At 45.6% G+C, this 24,607-nt stretch overlaps 1 protein-coding gene across 2 annotated transcripts in view; it reads left to right on the top strand.

The window, feature by feature from the left end:
• The first annotated feature begins 8,585 nt into the window (after window positions 1–8,585).
• The window catches only part of LRFN2 (leucine rich repeat and fibronectin type III domain containing 2), a 240,114-nt gene continuing 224,092 nt past the window's right edge, over window positions 8,586–24,607 (top strand). For both annotated transcript variants that reach the window (XM_060189751.1, XM_060189750.1), the window contains exon 1: window positions 8,586–9,254. Coding sequence is in view for 1 of the 2 variants with exons in the window: in XM_060189750.1 (XP_060045733.1) it covers window positions 9,239–9,254 (16 nt within the window). In the remaining variant the exon portion in view is untranslated. The remainder of the gene's footprint in view (window positions 9,255–24,607) is intronic.

Below are 24,607 nucleotides of genomic sequence, written 5' to 3'. Positions count from 1 at the left end.
CTGTTATCTCTTTTACATATGTTCATTTTCTCTGGTTTCTATAGAAGAAGGGCCTCTTCCTGTTTCCTGGGTAAATGCCTAAAACCTTCCTGCTCCTCTCTTCCCCTGGAAGTCTCTTCTTCCTTTCTCTCTACACTGGCTGCTTTGCTCTGGCTTACACCAAATGTTTCCTACCCCCAAGAAAGTCTTTCCTCCACTGATTGAGTTTCCACCCCATCTTCCAGCCTCCTTTCACAGCTAAACTTTGCGAAAAAGTATTATATGCTCACCGCCTATATTTCCTCACCTCCTACTCAGTCCCAACCACTAGCAATCTGGTTTCCACACTCAAAACACTGAAGAAATTGCTCTTTTAAAAGCCATAGATGACCTTTGAATCTCCAAACCTGAAATCTCTGTTTTTTCAGTCACCTTCTTCCTAGACTTACCCCTCTATCAGGTCAAATACATTATAGAGCCAATTTCTCAACCAGCAGTTCCAGATGTTGTATCATAGCTTCTAGAAGCACTGGAAACTGGTCACAGATGTGCCTGGGATGCACCATTCAGGCACTTGGTTGGTTAAAATGTGTAAATATGGAGCCTGGTGGTAAAAAATGAGACAGAATAATTTTTGCACAGAAAGGGGGATTCCTGCTCTTATAAACTGTCACCTGGGTATACCAGTTATTAGATATTTTTCACTCCCACCCCTGATTACTGCTACTTCAGTACTCAGTCAGTACTTGGGACAGACTTGCAGAGTCAGAGGGGTGGGGTCAAGATCCCTACTAATGATGTCCCATGCGACATTCAAATATTATTTTTATTTTTAAATTATCTTTATTTATTGGATATATACAGCCAGAAATTGAGAGGTTAGGAGGTCATAGAGAGGGAAAGAGAAAGAGAGGCACCTGCAGACCTGCTTCACCACCCACAAAGCTTTCCTCCTGCAGGTGGGGACTGGGGGCTTGAACCTGGGTCTTTATGCATTATAACATGTGTACTCAACAAGGTATGCTGCTACCCAGACCCTCAAATATAATTTTATATGTAAACTTTAACATAGGGACATCATCAAGTGAAACTCCAAACCTGTTGCCCTCTCTTAAATCCCATAATTTGAGCCCGTTGTTCATCCCAGAGTGGACTGTTTCTCTAACCACCATGCCACCTTCTGCTCTGCCTTTTATCACCCCAGAAAAATTTCAGTGTCCCCACTCTCACATTACTTACTGTCTTAATCTTTTGCCTTTATGTACCATTACAAAAACTGCCTGGACTGGCAGTTTCTCATCTCTTTACCTACCAAAATACTATTCATCTTTCGAGTGTCACTCAAATGCCAAAGCCTCCTTGATGTCTTGTCTGATTTCCTTGCTCAGAAATTATCTCTATATTCTGGAAATATAGAATTTCTCCAACTTATTATGCTTACCTTATTCTATTGCATTACCATCATTTAAAACACATGACTGGTAGAGCTAACCAGTCATGTGTTTTAAATGATGGTAATGCAATAGAATAAGGTAAGGAGAGTTGTATGGGACCACTGCAGATCTTTTTTTTAATCCTTCTCTCCACTTTTTACATGGAACTTTACAAAGATAGTTTTATTAGAGCAAGAAGAATTATTGCCTTTGTGGAGCTCCACCATGGGTTGGTTTCTTCTCTGCTCTCCAAGTCCTTTTGAATTGATTAAGGAATGAGAAGAATTTTGTAGTCAGTCAATTCCTGCCACAATAAATCTCCTGGGTGAAAGATGCAATGGCAGGGACATAAATGACAATGACTGTGCTTCTACAGTTGACTAGACTGTAAAATAAACCACACACTTATATGTTCCAAACAATGCATAAAAGAAGGTAGGATGAGGTGACAGCAGAAAGAAACAAAGACAGCAGCTTTCCTGGCACTGAAGTCTTCTCTTTTAACTAGTTTATAACCACCTCCATGGGCTCTCAGGGTAGAAGCCCAGTGTTAGAAGTATGCCTGGTGACCTGTCAACTTCCTGACTTCTCAGACGTTCTCAGCATCTCTGTGCTTGGGCCTTCCCATCTGTACAATGGCATGGCAGCATTTGTCTCATAGGTTGTTTGGGAGAGTGAAATAGTCTTTGTCAGAGAGAGATTACTGGCACACTGAGTGCCTTACGGCAAGGGAAGGGATTCCCTGGGAGGCTGCAGCAAGTGTCTGAAGGAACTAAGTGATACTTAGTTTAGTATTTCCTGCTTCAGTGCCACCCTTAACATTCGGGGAGTCCCTGGCAGGTAGCAGAAAGCTAAGACAGGTAATGCCTTCTGTTGTCTAGACTTCTGCTTCAGATTATTGTTGTTCTTAAATAATTTTATTTTTAACTGTATTTACTTTATATGATAGGACAGATAAATTTAGAGTGAAGAGAAAGAGAGAGAGAGAGAGAGAGAGAGAGAGAGAGGAACAGAGAGACACCTGTAGACTCGCTTCACCATTTGTGAAGCTTTCCCCCTGCAAGTGGGGTCCTTGTGCATTGTAATGTGTGCACTTAACCAGATGTACCACTACCAGGCCCTGCAGATGGCTGTTTTCTTTGCCTCTTTCCTTCAGATCCTAGAGAGCATTCAGCCCTGTCTCTTCCATATCACAGATGGAGAAACTGAGGACTAGCAAGACAGAAAGATTTACCCAAGACCACACAAAAGAACCAGAATATTGATCCTCTACTTTCTGCTCTGGAAGACTTTTTACTATACAGGAAGCCCTCATTTAGTGACCAGGTCCCATTCTTAAGGCCCAGATGATGAATAAATTTTCCAGAAAATGTTGAGGTTGCCCCTTTCTGGTATTTCAGGAGTATCAGTGAAATATCACTGGAATTTCAATGATAAGTTTTCTGTATTGGTTGTAGGCTTATCAACGATCTTTAGATAGTTTTATGTTACCTTTGCACCATATATATCAAGTTTTATTCCATAGTATACTTTATATTGTACTGTAATAAAATAGAGGAAATAAATTGTAATATAGAATAAAGTGTAAATATACAGACAACAACAGTGCTAGTATAGTGCACATCACCTGATTATGGGAATGAGACTGTAACTGAGAGAGGTGAAGCAAGATGAGGTGCTTGGAGCTTTGTCTCTTTCCTTCAGATAGGTCATCACAATACCCACTCATCAGAGAGATGGCTGGAGCTCTGGTCTATAAACATGCAGGCCACTAATTAAGGACTAGCTTCACTGCTCCACATTTCTAGGTTCTCCTAATCCCTTATAAAGGGTGGTTTTCTGAATGCCTCCTCCCAACTGATCTCTGTTGTCTTGACCTTCTTTTTGTCAGATGTTTTTCACATTGCAGATTGCACTGGGTAAGTTGCCACTTTGTGGACTCCAAATATCCATTAGGTAGACTGCTTGACACATAAGGCAGAGAGAAACTGGGGTGTGGAGTCAGAACACTAGGTTTCCAATACAATGTCAGTCATTAAGAACTCAAGAAATCCCAACTCTCAGAGCCATAATGTAGACCTGTATAGGACTTGGTGTATTTGTAACATGGGGATAATGACATTTTAGTGTGATTGTTCTGAGGAACAAGTAGGGTATCATTTGGCAATACTCCTTCTAGGCTGTCATCATTAATCAATGTCCTTTCTTTCCAGAAAAATTCCCTTCCCCCTCTTTCTTCCCCTCCATGGTATTTGGTGAAGTACTAGGTGGTACATAGCAGATACTTGGCAAAGACTTCTCCATTGATTGAATAAGAGGTCTAAGGTTTGCCTGACTTTTTGATGCCTTAGTAACCTACCCTTGGCTTTCTATCATGGCAAGAAGGTGAGGCTGTAAAAGCAGAATACCAGGCCTGGGGAAGGGGGGTAGGGGGGAAGGGGGGGAGGGGGAAAGAGTTAAACACAGGCTTGATGATGAAAAATAAACTGGATTTAGAAAATAAACTTGCGTTAGTGGCTGTAGGTTAGTCATTCTGTTAAGGGATTTGGGAATACATATGCATATTAATAGGAATTTATTTATTTTCATTTACATATGCATATTAATAGGAATTTATTTATTTTCATTTATTAGAAAAATAGGAGGAGAGAGAGAAAGAACCAGACATTACTCTGTGCTGCCAGGAATTGAGCTCAGGACCTCATGCTTGAGAGTCCAGTGCTTTATCCACTGCACAACTTCCCAGACCACCTAATAGAAATTTATTCTGGCTGCTTCTTACTCCAGCATTTGGAGAGGGAGGAGGAGTGGAGGGCACTGCAGGATTAAAGATACCATCTGCATCTGTAGAAAACAACACCACAGGACTGGCCTAGCCTATGCCTTTGCCCAAGTCCTATAAGGTCTTTGGGATAAACTCAGGTTAGGTCTACTGTTGATCCTAGAGGAAGTTGAATGAATGTAGCACTAAGAATTTAGAAATAACTTTCAACAGGGCCAGGTAGTAGCACAGCTGGTTAAGTGCACATAATGTGAAGCACAAGGGTGTAAGTATCCCAGTTCAAGCCCCCAGCTCCCCACCAGCAGGGGTTCACTTCACAAATGGTGAAGCAGGTCTGCAGGAGTCTATCTTTCTCTCCCCATCTCTATCTTCCCTTCCTCTCTCCATTTCTCTCTGTCCTATCCAACAATAAGGAAAGCAATAACAACAACAACAATAAACAAGGGCAACAAAAGAGGAAAAAATGGTTTCCAGGACTCATAGTCCAGACACCAAGCCCCTGTGATAAACCTGGAGGCAAAAAATAAAAATAAAAAAATAAAAGATAATAATAACTTTCAGCTTCTAGCCCCTGCACTAGACTCAGTGAGGAAGAGTAGGTAGCAAGAGGAGGGTTCCAAAATCTTGAAACCATGTTCCAAGATTTGTCTTATTCCCTAGCTCACAAAATCACTCTTTGAGCCATAATGGATCAAGTGATACCCTGAGAAGCATCTTGCACATTCCTGAAATTTTCTCACATGGAAGTATTGGAGTTATAGGATTAGAGACAGTGCACTTGTGATATAGAGAGTCGATCACAGGGCATAAACTTTCTATGGAAAGGTATGTGAAAACATCCTAGGGGCCAGGTGGGTCACGCACCTGGTTAAGCACACGTATTAAAGTGTGTGAGAACCCCAGTTCAAACCCCTGGTCCCCATCTTCAAGGGAAAGCTTCAGGAGTGCTGAAGCAGGGCTGTAGGTGTCTTTGTCTGTCTCCCTCCCTACCTCCCCTTCCTTCATGATTTCTCTCTGTCTCTATTCATATATATATATATATATATATATATATATATATATATATATATATATGAATTATTGGATAACATCACTAATTACCTGCTGGGATCTCTCTGGGAAATCACTTATCTGCCCTGCACTTCAGTGCCTTGATTCTAAACCTGAAACAGAGAAAGTATGTGCCAGGACCCTTTAAAATGCTCATATCTTTTGGCTGACTGATTTTACTTTTGAGAATCAAGCCCCCCCCAAAGGAACAATAATGTAAACAAAAACTTAATACAAAGGTGATCATCACAGGGCTATTTAGAAGAGAAAAAATGGAAAACAGAAAAATCAAAATGCTTATGATTGATTCCATAATTATAATAGCTAGTATACAAACTTCCTCTTCCCTGTCATACATGTCTCATTCACACAAATAGGCTATCCCTTGTAGAACCCCTGGCTCTACTTTGTTTTTAGTAATAGTAAAAATAGTCATGTAGTATAGAAGTACCTGGCCCAGGGATGGTCAAAAAAGCAAGAATTTCAGCATGATTTTTTTTCTTTATAAACGTGTGGATTACAAGATCTTTCCACACTAGGAACTTTACCCTATGAGTGGTGATAACAGTTTTTATTTTGGATTCCCAAGGTACATCTTGATCTGCACCCTTCTCCATTTTCCAATGTCATTCCAGGTATCCTAGAGTGTGACACCCAAGTCTTGTAGAGTGTGACACCCAAGTCTTGAGAAATCACCTAACTCAGCCCTGTCAAGAGAAGGGGTTTTCCACATTACTCATTATATTGAAAAGCCACAGTTGAGGATCAGACTACCTGGCTTCTAGACCAATGCTCAGTTTGGGTGAGGGAAAGAAGATTTAAAAAAAACACCCTACTCATCCCCATAAGATATCTTCCCTAAGGTACAAGAAATAATACTGGGGAGTCAGGCTGTAGTGCAGTGGGTTAAGCACAGGTGGTACAAAGTGTAAGGAAAGGTGTAAGGATCCCCGTTTGGGCCCCCAGCTCCCCACCTGCAAGGGAGTCACTTCGCAGGCGGCGAAGCAGGTCTGCAGGTGTCTGTCTTTTTCTATGCCTCTCTGCCTTCCCCTCCTCTCTCCATTTCTGTCTGTCCTATCCAACAACAACTACATCAATAACAACAATAACTACAGCAATAAAACAACAAGGGCAACAAAAGAGAAAAATAAATTAAATAAATATTAAAAATAAGGAAAAAAAAGAAGTAATACTGGTGGCATTAGCAAGACATTTCACTTGGCAGGGTGCTTGTTTTTCTATGTGAGACCCAGTTTCCAGTCCCTGGTATACCACATGGGACTCCTATGGCACTTGGGGGAAGCTTTGATGCACCTGCCCTCCACACACACACAACAACTTTCCCACTCTATCTGAAAAAGTAAGCCTGGAACTGTAATATACTGCAGAGCCTCAGAGGCGCAGTAAGAAAGAAACAAGCAAGTAATCTAGGTTTGGCTTTTCCTGTCTCTGAGCTAGGGACATTTCCTGATGGGGGTTTTTAGTTCAATTTGCTAAATGGGACTGGGTTATGTTATCACTCACACTATTCTAATGTTTCACTGGCTTCTTAAAGTGGTTTCATCTCTGCTCTGGTGTTAGCCTGGCCCTTTTGAGCTTGGATAACTGTAGTAAGAAGGTAATCTAGCATGCTACTCCTGACAGGCATGGGAATTTAGACTGGAGTTTGGGCTCAAATACTTCCTTTCACTATTACCTGTCTTTGGACTGTTCCATTAAGGTATCCAAAATCACAGACCAGCGAAGAAGGAAACTCCCCATGTTGATCTCCCCTTCCTTGCCCCTGATCTTGCCCCTTCCTCCTACCACCACACCCTACAGTTTCTAAACCTGCCCCCCCTTCTAGTTATCTTCTCCTCCTATTTCTACTACCCATTGTTCTTAGCCTTCCTCAATCCCACCACCACTCCCGATCCCCAGCTCCTTTCTGCCTCTCTTCTCTTTCCTTACATCAGCCTACTTTGAGATGCCTGACACAATCCAGGCCATGCCTTCTCCTCTCCCTCCTGCCCCCCCCCCCCCGGATTTCCAGAATCTAGGAAGGGGTTGCAGTATTCAGATCTGCCAGTTTCCTGAGTGTGCATGGAGATTACCCCAGCAATGGAATGCCAGTGTCTGGGTTTCTGCAGATATGCAACCTCCCTTGACTCATTGCACAGAAAACAAGAAGGCAGGGTTGAATATTATTAGGGAATGATCCAGCTGAGCCAATCCTGGGCTGCGTACACACACACACACACACACACACACACACACACACACACACACACCACATATGCCTCCCTGTGGTATCTGGGACTGGTCACTAGGAAAGAAAAGATGGATTGAGATACTCTCCCTGCCCTCTGGGTTTATCAACTGGAATACCAGCAGTAATTACACAGCAGTTGTTTCACTTGGAAAAGTACACAAGCCTCTTGGGAAGCCCACTGAGACAGAACCCACCGTACCTTTCCAGGATCCGGTAGCTGATCCCGGAGAGCAGAGAGGATAACCAAAGGAGAGGAGACCTGGTTAGCTCCAGGCTTGATACGGTCAGCTCGAAATGAGGATTCAAATTCTTGCCGCATGCTTTGGACAACTCTTCTGGCCCTCCGTTTTGGTATACATCAAATAAAGGGTGCTGAGAAATTCAAGCAATGGACCTATTGTAAAAGGGCTGTGCAAATAATTGTCACCAAGCTACACTCCTTGTATTCCTATAGAAGTCCAGCTGTGTATGTGTACGTGTGTGTGTGTGTGTGTGTGTGTGTGTGTGTGTGTGTATACACCAGCTGACTGCTCACTTGTCCTAGATCCCCTGCTTAGGGTGCAGGAATTAGAACTGGGTCTGGTGCTGAGAGGCCGCGATCCTCCTGTCCCCAATCCCAGGTCTAGCAGTGTACCAGAGCCATATTCCTGCAGGAGGCGGCTGCAGGCTGCACAGAGCGCTCTGCACGTGAGGCGGCAGCACCCGCACAGGCTGCAGCGGTGCAACCCAGGAGGCTCAGCTCGCCTTGCGCAGGGGGTGCCGTGGCACCCAGCCACTCGCAGCTCCTGGCCCTTCACTTTTATACGGACCACGCTGGCCTATCGGCCACCTCCTGTGCCTCTGCGCCACCCCCTGCTGGGACCGCTGACCCCTCCCTCCCCGGGGTATAGTGGCGGCTCTGGCGGCTCAGAAGGGGTGCGCTGGAGTGGGGTGGCGGGTGCGCGGGCGCTGAAGCCGGCCCCAGGCTCCTGCAGCTCTGTGGGTCGCCGCTGGGGGCTTCAGAGCCACCAGAGAGCTGAGCCGGCTGGCGGGCAGGCGGGCGGGGACGCAGCAAAAGGCTCTGCGTTCCCAGGAGCCTCTGGCCGCGGTGCTGTTTCCACCGCTGGCCGCGTGCTGCCTCCGCAGCCCTGGCGGGGCTCGCATCCCTGTTCCGTGCGTGTGATCGTGGTGCGTGTGAGTGTGTCGTGTACGCGCTCCTGTGTGCGCGCGGAGGAACTGTGCACGCGGGAGTGCGGGGGAGTGTGTTTGTGTGCGTGTGGGTGTGAGTGCCTGTCACACACACACACACACACACACACACACACACACACACACACACACACACACACACTGACTGGCTCCTCTGAACTTGAAGACACCCCACATTCCAAGATGCCCGGGGTTCTTGGGGATGCCCACAGTTCTTCGATTTGGAAAAGCCTACCGGCATCTTCCTAGGAAAGGATCATCTTTTTCCTTTTCCTTTTTTTTTTTTTTTTCTTTCTGCCTTATTTATTTTTTTTATTCCGAAGAGAAAAAGAACAAGCTGTGCCTTTTCCTCCCTTACTAAATGCCATGGATATAACTGAATAAGCCGCTCAGGGTTTTCTCAGCGTGGACATCCGAGGCCACCATCTGCCTGCGTTCCCTGCCCGCCAGGAGCCAGAGAGCTTAGCTCCAGCCTGGGGAAGGATGCGTGGCCAGACCGGGGAGCCCGGGCGCCCCGCGGAGCTGGCCTCCGTAGTACCTGCCAACCAGGGATAGATGCTGCCTCGCCCAGGTGAGTGGACGCTGCTGGTGGTGCCAGAGGGTCTGGGGGTGTCTGGGGGGGCTGGAGTGGGACTGAAGACCCCCAAAAGAACCTGGAACTTTGCACCCTTTTTCACTTGAGCACTCCCCTCGCCCAGGCATTAGTGTCAGTAGCATTTCGCTCCCCCTCATCCTTAAATCAGAAGGTTTCCTTTCCTTTCTTCCTTTTTCTCCATCCCCCTCTTCTGATGCTAAAGGGCAAAACTCTGACTGTGGGCAGGGACAGTGTGTCCCTGCAAGGCTGGATCTCACTGGAAGGCAAGGGGAAGCTGCAGGTAGATGGAAATGTTGAAACCAGCAGGAGAACTTTGCTGCCAGACCACTCTGTTGCATCTTCCCACACCCGAGGCCTGGCGAGAGCTTTTGCTGGGGGCTGGGTCCCATGCCAGGCTTTACCGGGCTCTGTGGGCTGATGGGGTTGGGTAAAGCCAGCACAGAGGGGTTGACTCAGAGCCAGTGGAGGGAAGAAAGACATCCTTGCAGTTTGGGAAGGCAGGTAGGGCAGGCTCAGGGAACCTATCTTGGAGTCTGGCAGAGGGGAAAGCCACCAGGGGAGTGTGTGTGTGTGTGTGTGTGTGTGTGTAGCTTTGTAGCTTGGGGTATCAGGATGGCATGATGAAGCAATATGGAAACTGGCATTAACCATGCCTGCTTGGTAGGTCTGTCTCCCACCCAGCCCTGCCCTGATTCTAGGGTTCCCCTGGGTAGGGAACACCATGGGGAGCTCACAGTGCCTCTCTTTGCACAAACCATAGATGAAAGCAGGGGGGTGTTGTGGTGTCCTCCTGCCTATCTGTCAGTCATCCCCCCCCACACACACACACAGTACAAAGGATGGAGGCAGTGAGTTAGAGGGAGATGGAGCCCCTGAAACCGGAGCCTGAGAAAGAAAGAGAAAGGAGCCTGAGCAGAGACAGGGAAAGGGACTGAGCCAGATCAATCCTAAGTGCAGCAGAGAGAGGCAGCCCAAGACAGACCTCTTTCAAAAGAGGGAGCCTGTCTGAACCAGGTGCTATGCGCTGGAGTGATAACCATGGTTCTGGGAGCAGACCCTCTGCCCCACCACAGTGTGTGTGTGTGTGTGTGTGTGTGTGTGTGTGTGTGTGTCCGTGTGTCCATCCAAGAGAGGGGCTCTTGTGACTATAAAGGACTCATTGGCTTTGTGGGGCTATGGGAGGGGAGTGCTTCAGAAAATTGAACATCTTCCCCCCTTTCACCACCACCACAGCTGGGGAGGAGTAATGGTTGGGAGTGAACCTTCTGTCTCTGCCTGGGAAGTTCCAAGGGATGGTGGGTTCTAGATAGAATGTTGTTTGTGGGTGGTGGACAGTTTGGAATGAAAGGTGGAGAGGCCACAGCAGGGATCCTGGGGAGACCAGAAGCAAAGGATCTGGGTATTGGGGTTCTGTCCTAGGCTGGTCCCTTTGCATGGAGCATTACACAGCTGCTCTTAGGAAGTCTGGCCAATTCTGGAACGTGCTTGTGGGGTACCTTAAAGACTGAAGAGGGTCAAGGTTGTGCAGGGAAGACAGAGGCTTTTAAGGGCCTTCAGTTGGAGCCTTCAGTCTCTAAGGTCCATGCAAGTTGCCTGCCTGCCTGCCTGCCTGCCTGCTGGGGTGTCTTGTACTGATGCTGAAATGTCCCTCCCTTCTGACTCTGTCTGGGAGCTGGGAGTTCCTTTTCTCTCCTGAGTTTCTTTACAGGTTTCTGCTCAGGCCTGCCCATTTAGAGTTTCCGGTTTAATTTCTGCTCAGTAATGTAAGGACTTCTCTTCCTGCCCTTGCCCTGGGGACTATAAACAGCAAACTTGTCATTTCTGCCCCAGCCTCCAGTGGTGTTTCTTTGGGAGTTGGGTTCCAGCTCCTGTGGGGCTGACTGGGCGCCTGCTGCCTGGTAGGGCTCAGACTTTCTGCTTCTCTATGGGGCCAATTCTTTTCCCAGAAATCTGAGAAGCTGGGGAGTGTGGCTTGAGAGAGGGTGAGCAGGTAGTTTCCAGAAGACAAGATCAAGATAGGGAAGGAAGTTGTATGGGGTGGGGACCACAGACAAGAAAAGTAGGGCTACTGTGAGAAGAAACAGGCAACCTTTTGGCCAGCAGACTGCTAGATTGGCTGCAGTGGGACTTGCCTTTCTGGGCTGTAGCTCTGAAATCAAATCAAGGATTCAGAGGTTCTGGTCTCAAATGACAGGCTTCCCTTGGAGCAGGCTCTGCTTTCCTTCAGAAAGTCCCCACTCCTAAGGTGGAAAGAGCACAGTTAACATTATAGACATTTGGGCTATTCCTATTCCTGTGGAGCTTATTAGATGAAAGAATGTTTATCTAGAGATGGAGAACATAAACCAACCAGATAGAGACAAGTGGAACTGGACTCTGGACAAAAATGATGACAGTTTGGGTGTTTTATGATGTTTTATTCCCCTTTAGGCATGGGTGGGATTTGGAGTTCTGTCTTATTTGAAAGAGTTGTCATGGATAAGATTTGGAGCACCTGGGTTCAAATTCTGGCCCTGCCCCATCTTTGTTAATCCCTTGAGCCTCTGTGTTCTTATCCTCTGATGAAATAAATTGCTAGCAGATGCTTCATGGTTGTATTACGACCTGATATTTGTTCTGGCATTCCCAACCCCCTTTTTCAGATCCAGAGGATTGTTTGGTTGGAAAAGGAAGAGTTGGGAGAGGGGGAAGGTAGTATCCCCAGAGCCCCACCCCCCACCCCAACCATGGAACTGCCTGGAGGGTTGGGAGGTGGGAAGCCATAACAAATAAACTAACCATTAAAAGATTCTAGGAAACCCTCCAGAAACTTTGGTATTGATATGTGAGAAGCAAATGTCACCTCTGGGGTTTTGACACCTGCTTCCTCCCTCTCTGTTGTTTGCTTTGGAGTTTTATGGCCAGGCATATTTGTGCAGAAAGCACAGGCTCTGTGTGTTTTACACATGTTACCTGTCTTCCTTTCTTCTATGAGGTTTGAGTGTGAGATAGCCTCAGGACCCAGTTTCTGGTCCTTTTGCCTGACTCTGCCTCTCAGGGCCCCAGGAGTGGCCTCATAGAAATGGTAAGAGACTCAGATCAGGCAAATGGGTACAGCTTCCTCTGTGGCCTATGCAGGGCCCGTGATTCAAACTGCTTTCATTTGTGGAGTTAAGGGATACTTCCAGTTGGGGAGAAGCTTAAACTCTGGTACATATTTAGACATGCAATGAACTCACTGGAACAGCGTTGGAAAGGAAGAACTATCCATAATGAGCAAACCTAAGGGAAAGTATTTTCATGGAACAGAAAGCTAGGTTAAACAGAGCCTGTGGAAAGTAGCATGTCTACTTGCTCAAGGTGAGGGCAATCAGGAAGACTTCTTGGAAGAGATGACAATTCCTAGATGGGCAGAAGCCCAGATAGTCCAGAGGATGCAAATCTTGCTTTTTCTTTCTTTCTTTCTCTCTTCCTTTCTCTTTTTCTCTCTTTCTTTTCTCAGTGATTGCTGGGAATTTGGAGAGTTTCTAGGATAAGCTACTGAATAGGAAGAATGAATGCTCTGAGAATTTTCTTTGGATTTAACAGAATGGGCTACTTCAAACAAACTTGATTGCTAATTTTTCAGATTTGACTAGTTTTAAAAATCTTATTATAAACCAGGCATAGTGCTAAAAGCTTTACATTATTCTTTCATTGATTTTTTCCTATAGTCCTGTGAAATTGTCACTTTTATAACCTCCACTTTACAGATGAGGAGACTGAGGCCAGGTAGCTGGTAAGTAGAAGTGGCATCACTTCACTCTCATGACCATCTTACCTGTTTGTACTACTCTTCTCCAGGTATGAGAGAGGGCTGAAGAAAACAGGTACCCCTCTAATCCTGCTGCCCTCTTGGCCTGGTTGGGGAGGTGACTTCACAGCCTACAGCACAGAACCCCTTGGTGTTCAGCCTCTATGCTTACCTCTGCCCTACCTATTCATGCTCATTTGTTTAAAGCTTCTCCAGTAGTCAGCACTGTCTTAGTGGAAGATGAGATAAGGGGGGCAGCACTGTGTTACAAATCAGAGGAACCATCTCTGCCACAGAGCAGTGTGTGTGTGTGTGTGTGTGTGTGTGTGTGTGTGTGTGTCTAGGGTGGGTGTGCGGGGATTCTACTCCCTTCAAGCCTGTTAGGTTAAGATGCTAATGCTGACTTATCAAGATTGATGGGGTAGCAGGGCAGGGTAAGCTTCATGCATTCACTGAGCCTTCAGGGTTGTGTTTCTGACGCTTTCATTGAGACTCAGTACACAAAATGTCCCATCATAGACACTTGAATGCTATCCTGCCTAGGCATGTAATAACTGTGGTGTTTGATGAAGTGGTTTCATGTGGGCCTGGAGTTACCCAAGAAGATGTCAGACTAGCCAGTGGGCACTGTGTCTTCTGGGAAAAGGGAAGAATCAGACCCTGCAGAAGAGGGGCATGTAGTACAAAGACTCAATGATGGGAAATAGGAAGAGATATACTGACTTGTATAGCATTTACTTTTATACTTAGGCCGCTGCCATAAAAGTTTTGGCACCCAGGTGGATGGAAGTCATTTTCCTTAGGTTGGTGTTTATGGAGCTTCTTTCTTTTCTATCACACCCTCTTCTTCCCTGCCCCAAGGAGCCTTTTCTGGAACCCTTTTTTTAATTGCAAAAACAACAAACATTCAATATCTCACATAAATCAGAAATATATATACTTATCATTTTGTATACTATCTCTATGCTTTATTTGTACCCCTCACAAGCATACAGTTTTGCTCCCTTGGGGGCGTTGTTGCCTCCATTGAGAATGAATGTCTTCATGCTAATAGATTTTTTTTAAAGGTGGGTGGGCAAGGCAAGTAAAATGCAGAAGATGGTAAGGAGATAAGTTCTCTCTGACATGTCTTTACCCTGAGTGTGGTCCATTGGTGGCCCATCAGCATCCTCTGAGAGCTGATTCAGCATACAAAAAGCCTCCCAGATGGGAGGAAGAGCTGGTATAGGAGACTAGTCTTTGAAAAGAGGGTCAGAGGAAAAGGCATGAGAAACCAGAAGGAACTGTGCACTGGGTCACAGATTGGTTTAACTTTTGAATCCAAATACCTGAGCCCCAAGCAAGTTTAAGCAATCTTCTCAGGCATTTTTCTTGATTGTCACCGAGGGTTCTTTGGAGTACAGGACTCTTTGGAGGACATGGAAAACTTGTGTGTGACCTTGCTTTGAAGCAACTGAAGACCAGGAGGTCTTTTATTTGTACATATCAAGGCCTAATTTTTCAAATATATCTCAAGACCAAGGCTACGGGGAACAAGTCAAGCTTAAGGACAGATCAGAACTTAGGTGTTAAACTGTACCAAGTTGGATTAATTAACAAAACTGGGCTCTTGCAGTTCATCAAGTAGCATGGGATTACCTGTAAGAGAGCTTGGATTTTCTTAGAATAGTTCTGAAACATGAAAGACTGCCAGATTCCAAAGTCAGCCTCTTTAGAAGTCAGTGCATTTATTATTGGCATGTCCTGCCTGAATTCACCCACTGGTTTAGGCTAAGCTGCAGTCAATCTGCCCAGCCCAATGTGAGAAGCAGAATCCTGGGTCTTTTGAAAGCCCTCTTGATTCTGCATTTCCTGACTTCCTGCTTGGACATTCTCAATCTGTCCTTTCCTGCTCCCCCCCCACCCACCCAACCCAAACTTCAGTCTCAGTAAACAAGAAATAATCTTCCCTTTCAGTTTAACTCAGGTCTCTAATGAGCTTCTCTGGGATGCATTATTTGCTTTGTATTTTCATCTTCTCTTCCACAGAGACACTTTCTACTCCTCTCTCCAAAGCTAGTGCTCTCCATCACAGCTACCCTTCCTCCTCATATTAAGGTGATTTTGGTTAAACAGAGGGTGCAGATAAGAGATCCCCTCTGTTCCCCAGACAATTCTGAGGGGGGCTATAGAAGCTTATACTTTGGAGAAGTTATAAAGTTGATCTTGCTATCATATGACTCTCTCTGCTCCCCACTCCCATCTGTAACTGGTGGAGCCTTGGGAGTGAGGTGGACTCAGCCCAGTGAGAGACATGTGGGGGGGCCTCTGGGCTGCTGACAGTGAAGATGAAGACATTTTTTCATTGTAAGTATCCAGAAACTCCTAGAAAGTATCTGACTAGGAATGTAAGATGAGGTGCTGTGTTCTAAACAAATATTGAATATTCTTGGAGGACCAAAGTTGATCCCTTGACTCAGTGTCTCTCATATTGAAGCTTATAATTCCTGGATAGTCCTCTTGGTGCAGAAGGAAGTGAGAAGAACAGTGACCTAGAGAAACAGGTTGGAGGTCCTTGTAGAGAACAAGGAAGTATATCTAGTTGTGGAGTACTCCCTGGGGTACAGAGGAACTTGGCATGAACTCTCCTTTGGGCTATGTGGACGTTTACCAGTTGGCATGGGGCATGCCCTCTGCCTCCTGTTCTCACCTGTAGAACAGGACCTGCGTGCTCTTCCAAGACCATTTCAGCTCAAGTATTTGATCTCTTGATTTATATACCCAGTAACTAGCCTCAGAGTGAAGTGTATATGCTAAGCCATTGGTCCTGGAAGTGACTTGTCTGTCCTCTGACCTCCCTTTCATCCTCCTCTGCTCCCATACAGCACTGACCTACTACTTTCCTCTGTAGGGTTCCCTAGGGCTGCCTTGACTCTTCCCCAGATGCATGACTAGACTCCTTCTCATATGACCAGGATCCTAGGGCAGCAGTGAGAATGAATAGGTGTGTCTCCTCCCTCCCCAACCCTAACATGTGCATGCACACTTCAGCGTGTTCACATATGTACTCAAGCACATTCATACATTCTGTACCTAGAAGTGCACACATGTAGACATTCCTGTACATCCACTTTCATATACATGCCCATACCTTTATGTATACACACACAGTCCTGAAGTCTCATTCATGAACATCTACACTTATGAGAACGCATATACTTATACAAACCTGCATGCATAGCACCTTTATACACCCCCACTAGTACACATGTAAACATACTCCTGCATGTTCATTCACACTTCACACACATGGATACTTATCCCCATGAGTGAACACACACATACACACACACACACACACATACTTCAGTTTGCTAGCAGAAATATGTACACACCCTCCCAAGAGTACACACATATACTCAACCTACATGCTCACACACATGCACATATGCACACATGTACACTCCTTGCAAGTACACACATATACACAAACCCTGCACAGTCACACATACATACTCTCACCCACACATATCAGTATCCTCACACACACACATGCATAAACACAGTCATGCACTCTGCTCTGTAGTCACACATCCATGCTTGCACTGGTGCATGTATACAGATTTTGACATATAGCACACATACATTCAGAAATGCACACACATTCCTACACATTTGTCTCCCACAGAGACATTCACACACAAGTACACACACTGCTGCAAGTTTATAGTATATTCACATATTTATAGTATATTCACATTCTTGAGCAAAGACATGCACAAGTACACTCTTCTATATACTCCTACATAAGCTCACATAAATACCCACTCAGGAGTGCTCGCTTGACCTTCTGACAATTTAGACATGCCCCTGTAAGGTGACCCAGTAAGCCTTCAAGGTACAGTTCTGTCTTGTCTTTGATGAGATCAAGTGCAAGAGAGGACCTTGTAGGACTGAGGAAGCCCTTTCATGGCCATATCTCATAATAGCTATTAGGGACCAAAGGGTGGACATCATGAATGTGTTTTGTCTCATTCTCTATACTCTCCACCCCCCTTGACTCCTGAGCCCTTGAGTTCTGTACTTTGTCATCTGCATAGGGATGAGTCTGCCTTTGAGTCTTCAAGTGCCTCACCACTCTTCTTAAAGCTCTAAGGACAGCAGAGCCTGCTAGTTTAGAATCTGGTGATCAAGTTCATGTTCTTTGTTCCATTCTTCCATGATGTACTAGCAATCCAGCAGTTACTATTAGTGCAGTTGAATTCAACAAGCAGTTCTTGAATACCTACTGTGTGCTGCCCAGCAAACCTAGACACTACAGGGATGAGTCGTTTCTCCAGCACATCTGGGCACACAGCCTTCTAGCCCTCTGCTCTGAAGACTGTGATTTAGCTTCCTGAACTTTGTCTAGCCCTGCCTAGGTGTGTGTTGGTGTGTGTGTGTGTGTGTGTGTGTGTGTGTGTGTACTTACCTGAAGGTCACCCATGATTAACTTCATGAAGACAAATTGACCACTGCAGTGATGGTGGTGGTGATAAAGACCCCCCAACTGCTTTCCCAGCCTCCTCTCTCATTTCCCTTCTAAGCTGACATCTTACCATCTCACCTAAATACAAGCTGACAGGATGAAGAGCTTTGGGGGTCAGGTCCCAATTTAAGGACAGGTGGCCCTAAAGGAACCATTTAATCTTCCTCCTGGCCTGGTTACGTGCACTACAGGGGCTGATCTGGGGGGAAGGGGCACAGAGGGGAGACCCTAGAATAGATATAAATCCTGGATCCTCTGCCAAAGTTGCATCTTCTAAGCACAGAGCAAATGAGGGCCATGGCACTAGGTGGAAGGGATGGCTTCATAGCCTATAGATGGGCCAGAACTGGGGCACAAGGTTGCTGGAAGTGGGTTGGCCTGGAGGCACAGAGAGCTTAGCCTGGCTAGCTCAGTGGGTAGAGCATGAGACTCTTACTCTCAGGGTCGTGGGTTCATGCCCCACATTGGGTGCCAGAATGCTGGGATAGCTTAGTGGGCAGAAGAGATGGATCCAGGAACCAAGCTCGTGGTGGTAGCAACACAAATCTTTATATATGCAAGAGCCCCAGAGGCGGGTGTGAGCACAGTGGATTAAGCCACGTGGCGCCAAACCGCAATGGCCGCCTTCCGCTCTGCATGCCAGCCCTTCTCCAGGTTGGGACATGGGAGAGAAAAAGGAGAGGAAGAAGAAGAGAGAGAAACCAGGAACAGAAATGGGTTTTATGGGATAAAACCGGAAGTAGCAAGTCAGGAACAGAGATGGCTAGGAAAGGGGGTGGAGAAAAAAAAAGGCATGCTGGGAACTTCCTTAGCTACCTTTGCTATGGTTTTAGCTGGTGGGATAGCAATACCCTGAGGGGATAACATGGTGGGGAGACCTTTAGTCATTTATAAGACAAAGCAGAAGATTGATATGTAGATAAAGGGACTGGCCATACTAGCATAGGGTGGTTTGTGGGCCCTGCCTAACTCAACCACATCTGCAGAATTTCCCAATACAGATAGACAAGACAGACTCCTTACATTTGAGAATTCTTCCTTAGATGGGGAAGAAAGTTGGGTTTTTGTTCTTGGGAATTCCCATGTCATAAGAAGTAACTAAAGTAGCTAAAAGAGGCACATTAATCAGAAGCATTCAGGCATTGAACATTTCAGAGGGAGTCCCATTCTTGCATAGGGAACTTGTACCCCTATTCCTTGGAGTTACACTTGGTGCCACTTTCATGACTATGCAAACTTAAGTAGATCACTCCCTCTGTGCCTTGGTTTCCTTGTCTGAATGGGGGTGAGAGAGAGGGATGAAAACATTCACCTCCCACTGGTTTTAGGAAAATTAGACTTATAACTCTGTGTCAGTAGCTTGGACAGGTGCCCAATACATGGTGAACACTGGACTGTCATTACTCTGGGTAAGGACAATAATGACATTTTCCTTGCATGGAGAAGAACAACCTCTGAAACCAAGGAGTGACTCAAGGAATTCCACAGTACTCACCACCTGACTTCATTTGACCCTCCCTATAATATTTCATTTTTTAATTTTTTATTTATAAATGGAAATATTGACAAAACCAGAGGATAAGAGAGGTACAATTACACACAGTTCCTACAACCAGAGCTCTGTATATAATCTCCTCTCTTAAAATCTTTCCTATTCTTTAGCCCTCTGAGAGTATGGACCCAACATCATTATGAGGTGCAGAAGGAGGAAGGTCTGGCTTCTGTAATTGCTTCCCCAATGAACATGGGCATTGACAGATTGACCCATACTCCAGGTCTGTTCTCTCTCTTTCCCTAGTGGGGCAAGGCTCTGGGGAAGTGGGGCTCCAGGACACATTGGTGGCTTCGTCTGCCCAGGGAAGTCATGTTGGCATCATGGTATGGTCTGGAACCTGGTGGCTGAAAAAGAGTTAAGATATAAAGCAGAACAAATTGTTGACTAATCATAAACCTAAAGGCTGGAATATTGCAGATGAAGATTTGGGTCTCCATTTTGGAAAAATCTAGTAGGTCTATTTTAGGTATATTCCAAGAGGCCCATGACCCTACTAGTTTTTGCCTGAGCCTGACATCTAATATGTAGATGATCTAAATTATTGTCTGAGGAGATGGTCTCTATAATATTTCAAGGTAGAAAGGACCATTTTACATGAGAGAGAATGGAGACATGGAAGTTAGTAAATGATCGTGTAGAGCTCTCCATGACTCTTACAATCACACTGATCAGATTAGGGGTTAAGGACAATTTTGGAAGTTGGGTGGTAGCACAGCAGGTTAAACGCACGTGATGCAAAGTGCAAGGACAGGCAAAAGGATCCTGATTTGATCCCTCAGCTCCCAACCTGCAGGGGAGTTGCTTCACAAGCTGTGAAGCAGGTCTGCAGGTGTCTATCTTTCTCTCCCCCTCTCTGTCTTCCCCTCCTCTCTCCATTTCTCTCTGTCCTATCCAACAACAATGACATCAGTACCAACAACAATTATAACTACAACAATATAAAAGGGAATGAATAAATAAATATCACCAAAACTGTACAATTTCAGTAGTAGTGTTTGGGTGAAGGTGACTGAGGATTCAAAATTCCTGGGGGAATAAGTTACCAGATAAGAAGTTTATGTCTGCCTACCATAATGTGGGGGAGAGTATCCCGGCTTCAGATCACAGTGGCTCAAAGGGTGGGGTCATGGTCCTAGGATGTGTGTGTTGGGTCCTTTTGAAGTTCTCATGGGTGCTGTGGGACCAGATGTGATGGGGCAGGTGCTTGGCCCTGAAGGTACACATGGAGCCTGGAATTTGGGATCTTTGGTCAAGAAAGGTAGCATCTGGTCAGTGTGCTTCACATATGGAGAGAAGGCCTGCAAGAAATTTGACCCTGGGCTCTGATTCCTGCTCTGGGTAGCAGTCATTCCCCAGTTCTGAACCTGGTGGTGGGAAAGATGCTTCCTGGTTTCAAAACACAGAATGAACGCGCGCGCACGTGCGCGTGCACGCGCACGCGCACACGCACACGCACACGCACACGCACACGCACACACACACTGCCAGAGCTAAATAGGAAATTTGATGGGTTTTGATATTATCTAAGCCTCTTTCCTTCATCTAATCTCACTTCTTTAACCATGCTACTTGAGTTCCATCTACTGATAATTTCTCAGCCTTGGCTGTGTTATTTGGGTCCAGAAGGTATAGAAATTCAACATTCCAACTCTACTTTCCTTTTCAGTAAGGCTCTATTTATAGCAGCATGTTGTAAGTATATTGGTTAACAATGAAAACAGAAACAAACAAATAAAATCTTGGGGCTGGCTGGGACACCTGGTTGAATGCATACTTCATAATGTGTTAGGACTCCAGTTAACCACCTATACAGAAGAAGCTTCATGAGCAGTAAAACAGGGCTGCAGGTATCTCTCTTTCTCTCTCCCTGTCTGTCTATCGCTTCTCTTTCAATTTCTCTCTGTCCTATCAAATTTTTAAAAAAAGAAAAAATGACTGGTAGGAATGGTGAATTTATCATGTAGGCACTGAGCACAAATTACAACCCTGCTGGAAATAAAAATTAATTAAATATTTCTGGAATATTTTGCTTTAAAGGAACTGAGAAAAAATCCTACAGGCCAAAAAATAGAGGTGGGAGTCGGGGGATGGCTCGGGATGTTCTGAGACAGGACACAGAAGAAAGTGTGAACCCCGCCAGAACAAAAGAATCAAACTCAGAGGGAATGATTGTGAGTGAGCCTGGGTGTAGGAATGGGGTCACTGGGGTGGGACATACAGTGATAATGTAGGTAAATCCTGTGACCAGAGGGAGGGAGAGGAGTCAAGGAAGCAACAAAGACCAGAATCAAGTAGTAGCCCTCAAAGGAGAGAGAGACAGACAGACAGACAGAATGTTGAGGGGGTGGGAGGTGGGAGGAAGCAAAGCTCACATGAATTTAGAATTTCCAGCACAAAATCAGGACAAAAAAGAGCTTGAAGTTTCCACCCACCGGTACACTTTCATGGGAAAAGATCAGGCCCCAAACTCATTTCCAGGGCTGTAATCAGCCCACACTTTAGATATCGGGTCATGCACATATGCCCATAGCTGGAAGGTTCTGGGGGAGGAGGCTGTTCCTTAAACCCAGGTAGGGAGAGAGAGTGAGCAAGCAATCGATCATGAACTACAGAGGTGCAGGGACCCATACTGGTGACTGGCCTGACTCTGAGTGTGAGTGATCCTGGACCAGGATACCCTGCCATGTTGCTGTTCTGCAGCATCAGGCTGATATTTACTGTATATTGGTTTTTAAATTACAGAGCAGCATTGATTCCCTGCTCCTGAAGCCCAGCCCTCATTCCCACGGTTCCTGTCTCGCTCGGCCTTTGTCTGCCTCCCCTTACTTCCCCACACCGTCTTGCTTCTCTCCCAATTCAGGTTTGAAAGCAGTGCATTATAGTACACTGTATCGCACTACCCCCAGCATTATGTTTACATTGCCTTACATTGATTAGGGTACACGTTATATTCACCCCATCTGCGTGGGACACAGCACTTGATGCTTTCAAAAGCTGGATGTGCAGCCATGTTTCTCTGCTTTGGACCTTGTGGCAGTGCAAAGTGGGGCAAGTAGAATTGCCTCCATTTAGAGCTGACGAAACCTGAGTCCAGAGAGGCTAATGGAATGACCAGGTCATGCTTGAATTGAATTATCTTCTATTATGCCATCAAAGTAATGATTGCTGGGTATTGAATGTTCACTGTGCACCCAGCACTATTTCAATGAAGTTTTCTGTACTTGCTATGTCTCCACGTTTATTTTGTAAGATGAGTTAGTGATCAGGTTTTTCTTACAGGAGAGGGTACAGATGCCCAGAGAAGTTCAACTACTTGGTTGAGGTCAGTTAGTAAGAGGGCAGAACTTGGATTCAAAACCAAGAATTTGTCCCCTGAGCCCACATTCTTATTTATGATTTAGGCTGTCACATGCTGTGATCCCCGAGTTCAAGATGTAGTGCAGGGGTAGAAAACAGGAGTGTCATCAGGGGCTAGAGGATGGTGCACACAGTTGAGTACATACTTCATCATGTACAAAGAACTGGGTTCAAGCTTCTGCCTCCCGCCTATACTTCACAAGTGGTGAGGCAGTGTTGCAGGTATCTATTTCTCTGTATCTATCTATCTATCTGTCTGTCTGTCTATCTGTCTATCTGTCTATCTATCTATCCCCCCCCTTCCTTCCCTCTCAATTTCTATTTGGCTTATCAAACAAACAAACAAACAGCCTCTAGGAGTACTGAATTTGTCTTGAAGCTACCAAATTCCAGAGATAACCTTGGCGGCAATAAAAAAGAGAGATGAGTGGAATATCTCTCCAATGTTCTGAGAAATATTCTTGCCCTTATATGCCTACAGTTTCTGAATAGTTTCACAGCATCCAGGGGAAGACTTGGGGAACCTTGGGAAGACTCACAGAAGCTGGCAATATCCCCAGAGTTGGGACCTCATGTTTCTGGGAGTTGATTGGGGCCCTGTTATCTGCCTTTTGCAATTCCCTTTGCCCTTTGGATTTGGGCTTCAACCCCAATCAAGCTTCAGGGAGGCCAGGCCCATATTCAACTAGGGCTAGCTCCCAGGGATGCGGAGGCCAGTGGGCATTAGAAGGGAACTTGGTTTTACCTTGGGAGCCTACCATTCTGTGGAATCCAGCCCCTTCCCTCAGTAAGAGACAGACCACTTGGGAGCATCAACTGCTTAGGACCTGAGATTTCTAATTGAGTAAAGGTAGTAAAGGGAGTACCATTGCGATCAGATAAAGTGAGGGTCCCTTCTCTCCATGCTTCTTGTAGTCCCTACCTTATACCTCCATGTTGAGGCCTGTCAGGACTTGAGTCTGTGTCACACCATACAACTTGCCTTGGTTATGAAGTCCATCTCTCTGTCCCATTACTGTCACTTACAGTGAAAAGGAAGCTAGTATTCTGGAAAAGCAAGAATAGCTGGCACCACCTTTATGTCCTTTACTTACCTGGGCAGCAAAGTAGGTAAGTGATGGGTCCAGGACCTGAGTGTGCTACTCTAGACACCAGACTTCCTAGAATCAAGATGCATGGCTCCAGGAAGCCTCCTCAGGAGAGGCACCTCTACACATCTGCCTTTTATGAGATTGCTGAGAAGTGAGGCTCTGGATACCCCAATGCTCCCTGCTCAGGCCTTTTGTCATCTGCCCTTGCTTATGGAACCTCCACTAAGAGGAATCTGAAGTAGAAGACAACTGGGGCTGGGTGGTGGCACACCTGATTAAGCACAAGAACCTGGTTTTGAGCCCCACCTCCCCCCGTCTGCTGGGGGGATGCTTCATGATCAGTAAAACAGGCCTGAAAGTATTTCTCTATCTCTCTTCCTCTCTATCTTCCACTCCTCTCCCAAATTCTCTTTGTCCTATCAAATACAGAAAGCAAAATAACAAAAGCCCTGTTGACAAATAAAGTAGAAGGCAATTTATTCTTATTTTTCCACTCCTTCCTATGGGCCTAGAACCTTAATTTACACCCTGTACTGGATGTAAACTGGGCTGTTTTTCATCTTATTTAATTTTTGTGTTGCCACCAGGTTTATCAGTAGGGCTTTGTGCCTACATGAAGAATCCAGCACTTCTAGAAACCACTTATTTTTTCTTTATTTTTATTTTGTGTTGATAGGAAAGAGAGATTAAGAGGGAGGGCAGCTAGATAATAAGAGAGAAGGAGAAATACCTGCAGCACTGCTTCACTGTTCCCCTTGCAGGTGGGGATGGGAATTTGAACCTTCAGGTCCTTGCTCATGGTAACATGTATGCCTAGCTGCATATACCACATCCCAGCCCCTGTAAGTACTTGTTATGTGAATGAAAGTTTAGCACAGTGATTAAGACCCAGGAGTCACATAGTCTGACTTAGCTAGTTTGTTTGTTTGTTTAGTGGAGCCCAGGACTCTCATGTGTGCAATTGCAATTCCACTGCTCCTGGGCCAACTTTTTCATTCAGATAAAGAGAGGGAGAAAGGAATAGGGAGAGGGAGAGAGAGAGAGACC

This window comes from Erinaceus europaeus, chromosome 4 (genome assembly GCF_950295315.1).
Source record: "Erinaceus europaeus chromosome 4, mEriEur2.1, whole genome shotgun sequence".
Taxonomy (NCBI): Eukaryota; Metazoa; Chordata; class Mammalia; order Eulipotyphla; family Erinaceidae; genus Erinaceus; species Erinaceus europaeus.
Note: the sequence above shows the minus strand (reverse complement) of the source record. Positions and strands in the feature narration are given on the sequence as shown.